At 41.9% G+C, this 15,431-nt stretch overlaps 1 protein-coding gene across 1 annotated transcript in view; it reads right to left on the bottom strand.

Annotated features, from left to right (window-relative positions):
• Positions 1-15,431, bottom strand: part of lcor (ligand dependent nuclear receptor corepressor) — a 90,271-nt gene that overhangs the window by 7,964 nt on the left and 66,876 nt on the right. Inside the window, exon 5 of the mRNA XM_085786045.1 lies at positions 8,762-9,262. Coding sequence (XP_085642171.1) covers positions 8,762-9,262 — 501 coding nt within the window. The remainder of the gene's footprint in view (positions 1-8,761; positions 9,263-15,431) is intronic.

The following is a 15,431-nucleotide window of genomic DNA, read 5'->3' as shown; positions in this document are numbered from 1 at the left end:
GATGAGTTTTCAGTGATCAGGTGAAGGTTAAGGATCAATACTTCTGATGCAGCCATGACTACGGCACATTTCAGCCTCGCTCGTACTGTAACACGACCCCCGTGGATCATTTTCATCTTGTCTGTTGTTTCTCGCCACATCCTGAAGAAGATGATGAGGAAGATGAAGATGATGAAGATATTTTCAGACTCTATCTATTCTTACTCTTCTGTTTTTTCTTTCTTTTTTTTCTCTCCACCGGACGTGTTTTAACATCCGTCTTTTACATCTGTAATAATGTTTTGGATTCCTATCAAGATCTGATTAACCTGAGCAGGAGCACTGTTACCGTGGCAACCATATCATACATACATATATATATATATGTGTGTGTGTCCAGTCAGTGTGAATGTGAGCCGCCGTCACTCGGTTTTAAATTCAGTTGACGGCGACGCTGTGTTTTAATCTTGTATGATAATCAAAGTGCTGAGAGAGGAGCTGTGTGTTATTTTTTTTTTATTTTAAAACATTTTTCATTGTGTGTGTGTATGTGTGTGTCTATGTGTGTGTGTGTGTGTGTTATATATACAGTATGAGGCAGATAACACTCCCCTTCACTCAGACTTGCAAATGAACAGTGCTGCGTGTTAACAACATGAAGCGTTTGTAAAAATTTACCTCCACAGCGAGAGATCAGTCGTGTTTGAACTGTTTATTAATGAAATCATCATCATCATCTAATACATGTTAACAGCCTCCACAGCTGCTCCTGTGTGTGTGTGTGTGTGTGTGTGCGTCTGTGTGTGTGTGTCTGAGTATGACTTCTGCTTTGTGTGTTTGTGCAATGACAAAATAAGACTTTGAATTTGACTCTGCTGCGCGTCTGGAGGAGGAGGAGGAGGTAATGACAGACTTGTAACGTCGTGTAAATACGGCAACATGCAAAGTGTGAAATCTCAGTTAATTTGTGAATATGTTTGTCAAGGAAACCAGGTCACCACACACACACACAAATACACACATATAGAGACACCGAGGACAAATTGTGTGAAAACGAGTTTAAACTAAGCTGTTTTTTTTTTTGTTTTTTTTAAATATTTGGTTATTCTCCAATGAAAATTAAAAAAATAATATGATTAAACTGATTATTATCAAACTCTGACTGTAGTTTTTAATGATTTCAGGTCTCTGGGACAAACATTAACACTGAAATCGGTTTACAAGGACATTAACTGATCGTTTTAGTTCAACCTTATAGACGTATTTTTCTATTTTTATCCACAATAAAAATAAACACAAACAGAAATGCACACAGATGATCTCTTTCTCTTTGGGTGTTTTTGCTCGTGTAATCCCTAAAGTGCTGCCGACCTTCTAACCCCTCTGACCCACACGACCTTATATGGGCACAGGCCTCGTCGCGGCCTCACTAATAATCCGAGGCTTTTTAGTTCGTTTAATCGGACGCAAACAGGAAACATTAGGTGATATTAAACGACTGTAGAAAAAACAACAACAACAGCGTGAACGGCAGCACGTGTGTGTGTGTGTGTGTGTGTGTGTGTGTGTGTGTGCGTTCATACACACACATTATGAGTTTAATACTGGAAAGTTTAATTTTAATCAAAATGCACTGGAGTCACAAAATGTCCAGTGATAACAGCCATGATTAATTACACATAACGAGTTACACTAATGAGGGCCTCCTCTGAGCTAATGAACATGTTAATTAGCATCTACATCGATGTTGGCGTGCCTGTTTTCACTTAACACTCTGGTGGTAGTAATGAGACCTCCCTATGTTTCAGTATTCAGGAGTTTTAAGGGGGAATTTTTAAAAAAAAGAAAGAAAAAAAGACCAGTTCCCTAATCAGCAGGCAGATTTATGCAGCACGGCGCTCCCACTCTCATCACATCATGAACTGCAGCTCACAGGTTCACCGTTCAGCCATATTTTCTGTTGTACAGTCGCTGAGCTCGCTACAACACCAGTGTTGTGTGTTAGCTTTTAGATAAACACAGTTTTTTATTATTATTATTATTATTATTAACAGAAGCTCTTACAGGATGCATAGCAAGCATCTACAGTTTGTTACCAAAGGAACATCTACAACCTTACAGACATCATCATACGAGGATGATTTTAATGTTTCTGATACAGTTGCAAGGAATTCTGGGAAATTGGTGCAGTTTGATGAAATGTAAACAGACTTTCGGTGTGTTTAATGCTGCGTTCAAAACAACTCGGAGGTCGGATTTCCCAACTTGGAAATTTCCGACTACCGACATCTTTGCGTTCACGCTGCAGGAAGAGAAAAAACATGGATACCCGAAGGAAGTTTGGCATTTGTGGCTCATCGCTGAATATACGAAAAATATATGCAGCAGTAAATTAAATTTGTTTTAGAGGCAAATGAAGAGGAGAGGAGACGATGGGTGCACATAAAACGTCATAGCCTAGATAACCGTTAAACGTTATTTCCGTTACATACGAGGACCGTAATACAACAATCACAGCTTAATATAAACGTAGTTCATATACTGCAATAATACGCCAACAATATGCATTATGTGCAGGGCCGGCCGCTGGCATAAACACTCTATGCGGTTGTTTAGGGCCACAGCCGTTAGGTGGGGGGGTGATGATCAGAAAGGTACCGGGGTTCATCAAGTCATTTAAACATCCTGAGTTCTGCGCGTGCACGCTATGAGCTTTATATGTAATTTGAAGTCAATATTCAGCTTCTTTTATCTCACATTTGAGACATTTGGTGAAAATAGAACGGCAGAATGACAACATTTGTGCTCAAAAAGCAATCTTACAAAATTTAATTTTAGACTTGTTTTCTACACTTATATATTACTGTATTCATATCCTATTTTAAGCAACAAAACAGTTCATTCTCATGACTGAAGCAGTGTTTCCACAAGGGATTTGAAATTTTTCAAAAAACAGACCTCAAATTTCCAGTATTTGTCCTAAATTATTTCTTTCTACAGTGTTCTAGGACAAACTGGCCTCAGTGTGCTTACAGCGGAGGTTCTAATATTTAGACATAAAACACTTGAGTAGCCTATTGTTACATCTGCAAGTATCTTAAAAAGATCAATTTAAGAAAATATGTAAAAGTTGAGAAAATGGCCTCAAACCTCAGAGGGCATAAACATGTCTGTATTCAGTTTTAACCAGTGATTTGGTGTTTGCGCTTAGAGTGGGCCACAAACAAAAACCTTGTTTAGCGGCCACCAAAATCCTAGGGCCGGCCCTGATTATGTATATGCATTAAAACCTCAACAAATAACTTAAAATTAGACCACTTAGACCCTCTCCATGATAAAGACCATGCTATTATATGTAGCTCAATGTGTAGCAGCACAGTTAGCCAAAGTGTTGTTAAAACATGTTGTTAGCTGTGATGCTACAGTAGCTCAGAGACATTTCCAAGGAACCGGTCAAAACTAGTTCGATCCATTATCTCTCATCACTTAGTTCCTGCCTCGGGAAAAACCTTTTAAAACAATAATGAGGTCAAGCTATGGTGAGAGGCCTTCACTGAGAGACGAGCGTGTGTCTACATTTTAAACAACATTATGCTAACAGCTCAACGAGTGACGGTCAACAGGGTTGCCAACTTTTGGTCCTGGGCTGGAGTGAGATTCTGTTGGTCTGTTAGCGGGGGGGGGGGGGGGGGGGGGGGGCTGTCTATAATAATAATAATAATAGTTATGTTTATTGTAGTTTTTCTCTCTGTCTCTCTCTCTCTCTCTCTCTCTCACACACACACACACACACACACACACACATTATACCTGCAAACTGAGTAGGCTAGAGGTGTAATAGGTGACAAAATATATCCCTCTAGGGGGGTCTGGGGGCACCCCCCCAGGAAAAAAATTGTGATTTTAACATGTATTTGAAGCATTCTGGTGTACTCTGAGAAGAAAATAAAGGGAAAACACAACATTTGCTTCAGATAAGAGGGAAAAAAGCAGATCTGTGGTTCCTATCATTGTATGGCTGGAGTGTATGAAACTGGTCTAGTGGGGAGCTGTGGCTTTTGGCCTGGACCAGCCTATTGAGCCTATTAAAGCAGATATCAGTGGCACGGCCGTTTCGGCTAATGCTGTGTTCAAGGCAGGCTTTTGAAACCGTAAGTTACAGCTTCAAGTCACAACTACGACTTGGTAGCGTTCCAGGTAACCCGTAGCTCGTGTTTTTACCGTCCTGTTGTCTGTGAAAGTTCCCTATAACGGCCACTCGTAACTTCCGACCCGTGAACTCGTACCAGATCGAACTGGTATGACTTCACAGGAAGGAAAAACACAAAGTACGAGTTTCCTTGAACGCACCATGAGTTAGCAGCCCCCGCCCTTGTCAGGCATCAATTGGTCCTCGTGCTACGTCACCACATTCACGCGCATCCCTTGGCTGCACACACAGCCCTTCATGCCGTTCTCTCCCCTCATTGGATAACACTTGTATCCCACAAGGAAAATTTTCTCCTCGGGTTACAGCAGAGCAGAGTGACGGAGAGACTCGTGTTTAGGCTGAAATACTTCATGTAAGTGATTGCTGACGGAAAATAGGACTATTTAGGACTTATATTAACAAAAACATTCCACTGATATCTGCTTTAATATATGAAAGGACAGAACAGACATGTCCTGTGATTTTCAGTCTTCTACTACAGCCTGATGATACAAGTCAGGTCCTGAAATGTGTGTTTCTCTTCTGTAATAAACATTATAATAAACACCCATTCTGAGTTTGCAGGTATGGCACACGTGCATGCATGCGCAGTTGCGCACACACGTACACACAGACGTACACACACAGACGTACACACACACACACACACACACACACACACACACCTGTTGCTGCGCTGTCTCTCTCTCCTCTGCTCTCTGGACTGAGCTGCCTGGCTGTACTTTTGTGCTACCCAGTCTGCATCTTGATTTTATAGTTTTCAACGGACTGGTGCAGGCGTCAGTTCGAGCCGCGTTCAGTCTGAAAACATAACTCAGTCAGGTCAGGTTGTGTCTCGGGCTTCGCTCTCTCCCTCTTTTTTTTGGCCATCGGATTCGGACCAAGTCGGGTCCAGGCTTCAGCACCGTGCCGCTGTTGGGGCGGTGGGGGGGTCGCGGATCGACAACTCCCCGTCCTACTGTGCTGTAATCACAGGCTTGAGCAGCCGTCCAATCGACACGCAGATAAGCATCACGCACACCAATCAGAGAGCCTATTGATGAGTGCCAAAGCTTGCTTTAATTTTTTTTTTTTTTTTTGTGCCAAATCGCTTGATTTTGGCGTGAGAATTGTTTGAGTGGCGTGAGAGCGTGAGACAGGACCTAAAAGCGTGTGACACACGCCAGATGCGTGAGAGTTGGCAACCCTGCGGTCAATGACTCATAACAGGTTCGATCCTGCTCAGACTGAAACTTTAAAATCATTAGCAGCCTGTTGTGTGACATTTTAGCGACGACGCTGCTACTGAATGAACTTGAAGACGAAGCAAAGCGCTTAATTATGACGGCCAAGGCAACTCTTCTCTGGTATAAAAGCTTATTCAGCTGCATGGCTAGTTTATTGTGGACATTAAAAACACATTCCTGCTCTGATGAAGGCCGCAGAGGATGGCCAAAACATGTTGGCGTTTTCAATGTTGACAATGAACTAGCCACAGCTTTTAAGCTATAGAATGAACGTCAGAGAAACACTGGGCCCAAGGCTTATCCTGTTCAATTTTCTGAAAACCTGTAGCCTATGAGCCTGTACTTTCTTATAGGCCACAGAAAATCCACAGGAACTGATATAGACTCGGAACAATGAGCAGAATCGATAATCGCACTGGCATCAATAATCAGCCGTCCCCCTCTCTCACAGAGACTCGGCTTGTTTGGAATAAATAAATAATAATAAGTCTTCACCTGATCATTTGTCGACTCCTTTTCTCTATCTCCACCTCATCCTGAGTCTATAAACACTGTGTAAATGACAGTAGCTTTCTGCTGAACCTCACAGTTAATGTTTAATAAAATCAAAACGATTTCACCCTTCATGTTTAATTTAAAGTCATTTGATTCATTGATAATGTAAAAAAAAAAAAAAAAAAAAAAGATTTAAGGAGCATTAGAAATGTAATTTTTCCTGAAAGTGCAATTTAAAGGAGTGCGTGTATATGATCCAGCTTTGGGGATAATCTGTCAGAATTCATCTGAAAGGTGTTTTCTGTTCATGCATGTGTGTGTGTGTGTGAGAGCGAGTGAGGGAGTGAGCGAGAGAGATAACGTGTGAGCATGCGGTGGATGTAAATGCCTAAATCTTTTTTGCAAAAATTAAGGAGGCTTACTGTAAGCAGATTCCAAAAAGCTGGTATTAAAGTGTGTGACCGGTCACATTGCGGTTGCACTCGCAGGGTGGAAACAGCGAGCTGTCGCTTCAACCCCGCGGCGTGTTCGGTGATGGAAACACCGACCCCCCGCTGGTTTAGTTTGATTAAACAGAGATTGAGTCCCGGGCTACATTTCAGAGCTCAGTCTACTGCGGCGCTCAATCCAAAAAAAAAAACATGACGGCTTTTCAGTGATCTGCTCATGAGCCAAATCTGCGCCGTGTCCACGCGTGGAGAATGAATCAGTTCTTCGATCGTCTCTCTGTTAACAAATCGTCTGATGTGCTGCCGCTTCTACACAAAGAAAACTTCCTCTGAACTGAGAAATATATGAATGCATGGTATTGACTGGATTTATAAATGTAACATGAAAATGATGTGATAAACCTGTGCATACAAATGTTTTTATCTGGCAATATTGTGACGATTTATGGGTTTTGTATTTGCATTAGTTTTTTTTTCTTTCTTTATGAAATCTGGTTATAATTTGTGTATCTTTTAATAATTACATCTATTTTTAGTATCATACAGGAGCCAAACACCAGTACTGTTCACAGCGTCCTGATTAACCTGTGTGTGTGTGTGTGTGTGTGTGTGTGTGTGTGTGTGCGTGTTCTGGTTTAACAGCAATGTGAGGACTGTGGTTTCACCAGTCCATTAAGGGGACGGTCCTATCTGAGGACTAAAAAGCTTGTGAGTTGATGCTTTTTGGTTTTAAGGCATGACGCGGAGGAAAAAAAACACCAAATACAAAACTTTGCTTTAAAATTGTTGCCTCTGACACATATTCAAACCACTGCTGGTATGAATGGTTTTGATGTGAAAAAGTCGCTGGCGAATATTTGGCATTATAATGTCTTTTATCTGTCACATCAAAGTCTTTAAAGGGAATATGAGGAGTTTTGGAAAGCAGAAGTGTTTTCACACTACATTTCCCATGAGCCTCCGCTCGCACAGTGAAATTCTTGGACCGGCACAAGATGGACGAAAGCGAAAGAATTTGCCAAGAATGTTTTCATTTATCAAGAATGAAAGTAAGAGGTTTGAAGATGATCAGATACCGTCGTGGTATCGACCATAAACGATGCCAACTAGCGATCCGGTGGCGTTATTCCCATGACCCGCCGGGCAGCGTCCAGGAAAGCAAAACTAGGAAATGCTGGGCGAGTCGACCACTAAATAATAATAACAAAGTAACTATAAAGACAAAATGATATATTCATCGAAAATGGATTAACAAGTGGGTAACGTAGATTCATCCACATTAATATGAGACTCTTTTATAACCAAAAACAAACTCCTCGGGGTCTCTTTAAAGAAGAACTATGCAAGTCTGGATGCTTTTCTACTGTTTTGCTAACCCTCCTCTCAGCCATGTGTATTTGTTTACAATGAAGACAGCGAAAAACCAATACTTGGAGCGGTGGATAACATTATATAACATATACGATGTTACCACGTGTATATTTGTGAAGTCTTAACTGTCATAAACAAAAAATAACGGGTTACAGAGCGCGTTTGTGTCGCAGTGCCACAGAGACGAGAGCTGGGACACCGGGGCGGCGTGACCGGACCTGCCTAAATGGCGTTGTTTTGGGTAAACTCTGGACCATATCCCTTCAGGACACTTGGATTGCAGCGGACGAGCAGTGTGGAGGAATATTAAATGGTTTTTGTGTAGTTTTATGGATGATTTTGTGTCAGGCCCTATTACTCTCGTATACATTTTTGGTTGGACTATGAACCGGCCTCCCGGGTCTCCAGATGCACTTTGAGGAACTTTAAAGCAGAAGTAAGTGATATATTTGTGTTAATATAAGTCTTAAATAGTTATATCTTCCGACAGCAATCACTTACATAGAGTGTTTGGTCTGAAACACGGGTCTGTCAGTCACTCTGCTCTGCTCTGAGCCGAGGAGAAAACTTTTCTCGTATCCTACAGTTTTTATCCAATGGGGAGAGAGAACGGCATGCAGGGCTGTGTGTGCAGCCGAGGGACGCTGTGAATGTGGTGACGTAGGGACGAGGACTGTTATGGTGCGTTCAGGGCAACCGGTAACTCGTGTTTTTCCGACCTGTGAAGTCGTACCAGTTCGATCTGGTACGAGTTCACGGGTCGGAAGTTACGAGTGGCCGTTATAGTGACTTTCACCGGTAAAACAGGTCGGAAAAACACGAGTGGGTTGTCTGGAACGCTACAAAGTCGTAAGTTGTGACTTGAAGCTGTAATTTACGGTTTCAAAAGCCTGCCTGGAACGCAGCATTAGCCAAAACGACCGGATCGCTTACTTCTGCTTTAAGTGTCAAGAACTGTGTGTTAACTCTGAAATGGAACCTGCTGTGGTGCTGTCTGTGTTTGAGTGTGTTGCTGCTGCTGCGTCTCTCACCCTGCTGGCTGGGCTCCGTGTCCACCTGGCTGTTCTTCTTCACGGTCAGGTCCAGCGGGCCGTCCTGGTCGGCCATGAGAAGCTTGCTGAGGACGGGGTTCTGTGCGGAGGCAGCAGCCGTCGTTCCTCCTCCTCCGTTACTGGCCGTGCCGTTGCTGCTCTGGGTGCAGGTTGGTGCTGAGGCGGCAGCAGCGGCCACGGCGGCGGTGTTGGCTGAGGTGGGGCTGAGGCCCGGCGGCCCCGGGGTCGGGGAGGGGGAGGAGGAGGCCGACGATGGAGGGGAGCTCGGCGGCGCGGGCGGGTGCGGCCCGGGCGGGGAGCAAGGGGGCGGGGCCAGAGACGCCGCTCTCGGCAGGCTTTGGTCCTTCATGGTGCCGTTGGGCAGGGGCAGGTCGTCCTGAGTAGTTTTTGAGGTATATTCGGCAGCGAACTGGCGGATCATTCGCTGCATGATCTCACGAGCCACTAGAGGAATGTGAGGGTCTGAGAAACTTGGGAGGTCTGGAGAAAGAGAAAGAGAAGGAGAGAGAGAAGGAGAAAACATGTCAGCATCGCATCCTCCAGGAATTTGTTCATGTTCAACAGCTTATTTATCCCATTTCATCCAGGAAGTGTAATCCTGATGCTTTACTCCAATAATCCTAAAATCACTGGGAAGCAGCAGCAGCAGCTAATCCGGCCTATTGACGGCGACGGACGCTCTGTGATCGCAGAGTGTTATATGAGTGCTGCCCGTCTTCATCAATATGTTTCAATCGATTACTGATTCAACCAAAACCAAAACACAACACTGTTAAAGGGATAGTTCACCCAAAACTGAAATGTCACTCATTATCTACTCACCCTCGTGTGGACTAAGGGCTGGGAGAAGTTTCAGAGTCCTCCGTGGCTTCTCTGAGTTACAGGGGGTCTCGGCATATTTCAAGCTTGTTTTGTTTTACTACAAACAAGCTTGAAATATAGACTTATTTAATTTTTTTTCGGGACAATTTTGCATTTCGGGGCTTCAATACAAGACTGACATTACATACCAGCAGCATGGAGGTATTTGGATGTTTTTCGGTGTGTCTTTTTGTTACGAAGACAGTTGGTATCCATTTGCAACCGTTATATGGACATGCACTGCTACGCCGAGACCCCCTGTAACTCAGAGAAGCCACGGAGGACTCTGAAACTTCTCCCAGCCCTTAGTCCACATGAGGGGGAGGAGATAATGAGTGAAATTTCAATTTTGGGTGAGCTATCCCTTTAATGACGACAAGAAGTCAGAAAGTGAGGTTTTTTTTTAGATTAAACAATAGTGTCTGGTACAAATCTGATCCATGTTTTTCAGATCATTTCATTTTATAGGTTCAATGATCAATCAAACACACACACACCCTCATTTCCCAGCTCTCCTCCTCTACTTGTTACTACAGAACAATGGAGGAAACAATAACATAGCAACAACTAAAGGTTGGGGGATGTTTATCGTTAAGTATCCAAACTTATTACCATATTTATGATAATATATATGATAATATATCGTCTCATCATGTTGCACCATGCCCTTTGGAAACAAAGGAATCAGTTTATTTCACACCAGACTGAATAAGAAAAAAAAAGAAAAGGAAAAGAAAAGAATAATCTTCCAATTGGGAGTCATGGTTTTGTATCTGGTCATTTAACCAGCGATTCACTGTGTAATTGAAGTGCACACAGCCGGAAAACAGCAGCAGCACCACGACTGAACGTGTGTGTGTGTGTGTGTGTGTGTGTGGCACAAGACACAGATGTCAGGAGTGAACTTTCCATTATCCCCCGCTGTGACAAAACAAACCCATATCAAACATGGTCATGGATCTGACTGGTTATTACACGACCAGCGAAAACAGTGACAGTGATGACACTCATTTGTTATTAATGCATTAATCTGGCCTTGTCCCAGATAACTCACTCACTCACTCACTCACTCACCACTCATCTCTTCACAACCAGCACTTTATTATGTTATTTGGAGTCTTTTATGTTTGCAACCTTAAATCCTCCAAACAATACATTAGCCCCAAAAAAACTAATCCTGAAGATATGATGAAATAATCAAAAAAAAATACACATACATACAGAATATATAGTATGTAACACTGAATGTGCAGTATAACACTTAATCCAGCCTGCAGCTCCATAATATCCTATAGTTAGTAGTGATCACATAACTGCTGTCCCAGCATGCTCCTTGTTTTTAAACGTGCACTGATTGATATTAAGTATGTGCTCAAGACTGAAGGTGACATTTTGTTGAAGTGCTCAGGCTGAGAGTCGGGTTTATGTTTTTTTTTCTGTGCATTAAAGCTCAACTCACTGTAGCTTCAGAAAAAACAAAAATGTAAAATTGCAAAAGAAAACTGGAGAATGCATTTCCTGAAGGAATCGCTCCTGTTTTGCGGTGGTTGTGTCTGTCCCTGCATCACCACGGCAACGATGAATGGGAGTGGATGCAAGTTCCGCTGTTTAGGCTGTTTACATTCCTCAAAGCCGCAATTTTTTTCCACAGACAGCGTCAGATGGCTGCTCAAACATCGAGAAGTTTATTTACTTCAAGCAAGCCGACATGTTTGTAAAACTAGATCTAATTCAAAGTCTCCCAGAGTCTCGCGCGAGCCCGAAGTTGCAGTGCTGGTGTGTTCAGGAGCAGTAGGAGCTACCGCTTGTGTCATAAACACAGGAATATCAACTCTTTACTTGCTTGAAGTGTACATTTTTTTCCACAGACAGCGTCAGGTGGATACTCAAACATGCGCTGAGAAGTTTTTTTTACTTGAAGCAAGTCAAGAGTTGATATTCCTGTGTTTTAGCTTTCCGACTGCACCTGAACACACCGAGCACGGCAACTTGGGTCTAGTTTTACAAACATGTCGGCTTGCTTGAAGTAAATAAACTTCTCGGTGCATGTTTGAGTCGCCATCTGACGCTGTCTGTGGAAAAAAAATGCGTCTTTGAGGGATGTAAACAGCCTAAACAGCAGAACTTACATCCACTCCCATTCATTGCTGCCGTGGCGATGCGGGGACAGACACAACTACCGCAAAACAGGAGACATTAAACTGAAAATCTTTCCTTCTTTTAGACCTAAAATGTCCTTTAAGTTAGAAATAGAAAAGATAACAAAAACAACACTGGACGTGGAAGAAAGAATGGTATAGATGCTTCAGATTGGTTTTCAACATCAATCAATCACTAATCAATTATAGTGTACAAATAGTTATTAATGAGTTCAGTCTAGATCAGATTAAACTCTTCACCTGCACCACCTGCAGCTGATTACACACAACAGTTGTTGACCGTTGTTGTGTAGCGTTGTGTTGCAGCAGCAGGATGTTGGTGCATCATTATCAGACTGATGTGGTACAGAACAGTCCAGTCCAGCGGCCGAGCTGTGACGTCGCATGACAACGCATTCCTGAGTCTGTTGGTGAGTGTGTGCTGGTTATACTGTGTATGTGTGTGTGTGTGTGTGTGTGTGTGTGTGTGTCCCATCATGCCTGTGTGCGACTGTTTATCCGACTATATATAGCAGCGCCACATGCAGCTCTGGCTGTGTGAGTGAAGCCAGATTGATTGGGGCTGGGCATTGATTGGACAGACATCTGCTTCCTCCCTGCTGGAAAAAAAAAAACACCACAGAAGACGGAGCAGGATGCACTCCCACTCAGGAGGAGGATTATGACAACTCAGCAAATATTAGATTTCTTTTATGAGTCCTCCGGTGCATGTTAACAAAAGCACTGATATGAAATTTAACATGAAATCTGCAGTAACCTAAAGGTAGATGTTTGTATTAAAGCTCCATAGTATAAAGGTAGATGTTTGTGTTAAAGCTCCATACAGTATAAAGGTAGATGTTTGTGTTAAAGCTCCATACAGTATAAAGGTAGATGTTTGTGTTAAAGCTCCATACAGTATAAAGGTAGATGTTTGTGTTAAAGCTCCATACAGTATAAAGGTAGATGTTTGTATTAAAGCTCCATACAGTATAAAGGTAGATGTCCATGTGTAGTGTGATTATAAAGCAGCTCTAGGTTCTATATTAATACTGTGAAAGTATCAAAGCCTCAGTCCACAGAGAAATGCACACAGCCTGTATTCAGAAACTAAGCCTTAAAACCAGCCATCGGGACTTCCTGTCACTTTGTGATGTCACAACAAAGCCCCGCCCCCTCACCACCTGGACCAAAACATCCAACAACTTTGCAGGATTTGGTTTCTTTGAGTGTTTTATTCTGAAATCTGCTCTATTTTTATTGGATCGATTACAAAAAAAAAAAAGACAGCCATTCAGAATAGAGACATCCTCCTCTCTTCTGATTGGCCAACACCAACCTGTTGTTACTAGAGCTCCAAAGAGAAGCTGAGAGACGAGATGTAAAACTACACCAAGACGGTTTTTGGTTCTTCAAACTGCAAATATATGGAAATAACACTTAACTTTAAAATCCTGGACCTTGAAATTAACTAGATTTCAACCAATGAGATCCACTTCTTAAAGAAATGTTGGGTTTTAAAGGACCACACCCATAAAACTTGCATCTTTTTTTTAATTAAATTAAATAATCATAACCTGAAGACTCCTCCAGGTCAGAGTGGTGCCTGAGGTTCAATGCATGAAGTTGCTGGGATGGGAGCAGCATGTTCCTTTAGCCACTGTAATATTGTTGCTCAGTGTGACTGAGGAATAAGAGACCATAATACCTTAAGTGGCTAAAAGCAATTCAGCTGTGAAGTGTGCATGTGGGAAACAGGGTATAGTCTGGCAAAAAGAGCTCTTTACAGGAAATTACACAGCGGGCTGCAGCCTTGCATTTGTCAGATAATGGAGAACAGAGGCCATCTTTGATATATTACATTTTGTCATGATTTTAACAAGTGCTGCGTTTAAAAAGCAAACAGGTTTTGTTTCACACCTCACTGCGGAGATGACTCACTTCTTTTGGCATCACATGGAACAGGGAGTTGATATTTACAAGACAAAAAAACTGCAAAAGTTTAAAATGCAATATGTAACCTGAGCATGATATGTATTGTCATGTGTAATTTGTATAATGTGGAGTACTGCTGTGCTAAATGGTGTTTTTTTCCTTTTGCATATTCATATTAAACTCACTGTGCATAAGGCTTTGTCCTTTGTTCTATTATTCTATTGCTTTGGCTCTTTTTTAAATGAAGTCTTCCATTTTTCAGAGAACATCTCTCTTAACGCTTGATAAAAGATTTGTCTCTTTTCATTGGTGCCTACACATTTAGGATGGTTTTCATTCTCCCGCTACAGTGTCGGCTTCAGCATCAAGGTCATTAAACTCTTCATAGAGGCATAAAAAAACAACTTACTGTGACATGAGTGCCAGCACCTTCACTTTAAAGCAATCGTTTTGAGTTGGAGCACAAAAAAAATCCACCCAATGTCAAAAGTGCCTGATGAAAAGAAGCTGACTATTTTGATGGTGCACAGTAAAAAAAAAAAGCGTATTCAAAACTCCAAGTAGACGATGTCAGGGTTTACAGAAAAGTCTCCTGTGAGTGTGATCACACCCAAGGCTGTTGTAAGTTTGCAGTAAGTTTGCATCAACAGTGCAGAAGTTTTATATTTGGCTCTTAACATTTAGGCAGCAATCCTCATGTGACTAATTATACAAAAGTCCTACAGTGAGCTGGACCTCTCCCGTGCTCTGATTTCGGTCCCTGTAGTCAGCCCGAATGTGTTATGAGACCTCATCAAATTTTGATTAACCCTCAAAGAAACCCCCGCCTGGCTCTCGTGACCGGTCCTTAATGATTTCAGCTGTTTGATATATTTTAGTTTTCATTTTTAAGGCAATTGCCAAACAGCAGTTGCAACAAGCCTCAGATCCACCACCACTCTCTCCTCTATCCTCCCAAATTCAGCACTAGTATCTCATTAATACCACCACAACCACCGTGTAGATTAGAACAACCTTCTGCAGACTTTCCCACATGGCCTCCCATCGTAATGATGGCACGGTTAGTAAAGGGTCGTAAAAGTGGGTCGGCCTCTTTGGCCCAGATAAACCAGTTTGAGGTTTACCTAGAGGGCAGAAATGGCCTTGTTCCAAATGTAAAACTTTGGAAAAGTTACATGTGGCGTCCCACAGGGATCGATCCATGGCCCTCTTTTTATCCAGTTACGAACTACTCAAATTCTCATGTTACGCAGACGATGCACAACTTTATACATTCGTCTCTAATGGAGATACAAGTCCCCCCTGTTTTAGGGCATTCAAACTCTCAATCATGTATAATTTTTCATAATTAAATTAATCTAATCTAATAATTTTACTACCTGACAAACTCTGTAATTCACATTTTCATGTCTAAATTGCTGTTTTTTTGTCCCCCTACCCAACCAAAACAGACATGAGTAATTATCCTAAAGCACTTAATATACACACATCAAATTAAGTGTTACAAGATTCTTAACTGATTTAACATAAAGTGACATTATAGAAAGAAAGGTTAACTATTCTCAATACTTTGATTTTATGAAAAAAGGACACATGATCTCAGCACTGGTAATAAAAAAGAAATAACTTTGTCTGTTTGAACTTTGGCGACAAAGTATAAAAGTATAAAAGTGCTAAAATAAGTCTTAAAACAAAAAGCAATAAGGATTCTTCCC

Source organism: Trachurus japonicus, chromosome 1 (assembly GCF_045865225.1).
Source record: "Trachurus japonicus isolate A0001 chromosome 1, Traja_1.0".
In the NCBI taxonomy this organism is placed as follows: Eukaryota; Metazoa; Chordata; class Actinopteri; order Carangiformes; family Carangidae; genus Trachurus; species Trachurus japonicus.
Note: the sequence above shows the minus strand (reverse complement) of the source record. Positions and strands in the feature narration are given on the sequence as shown.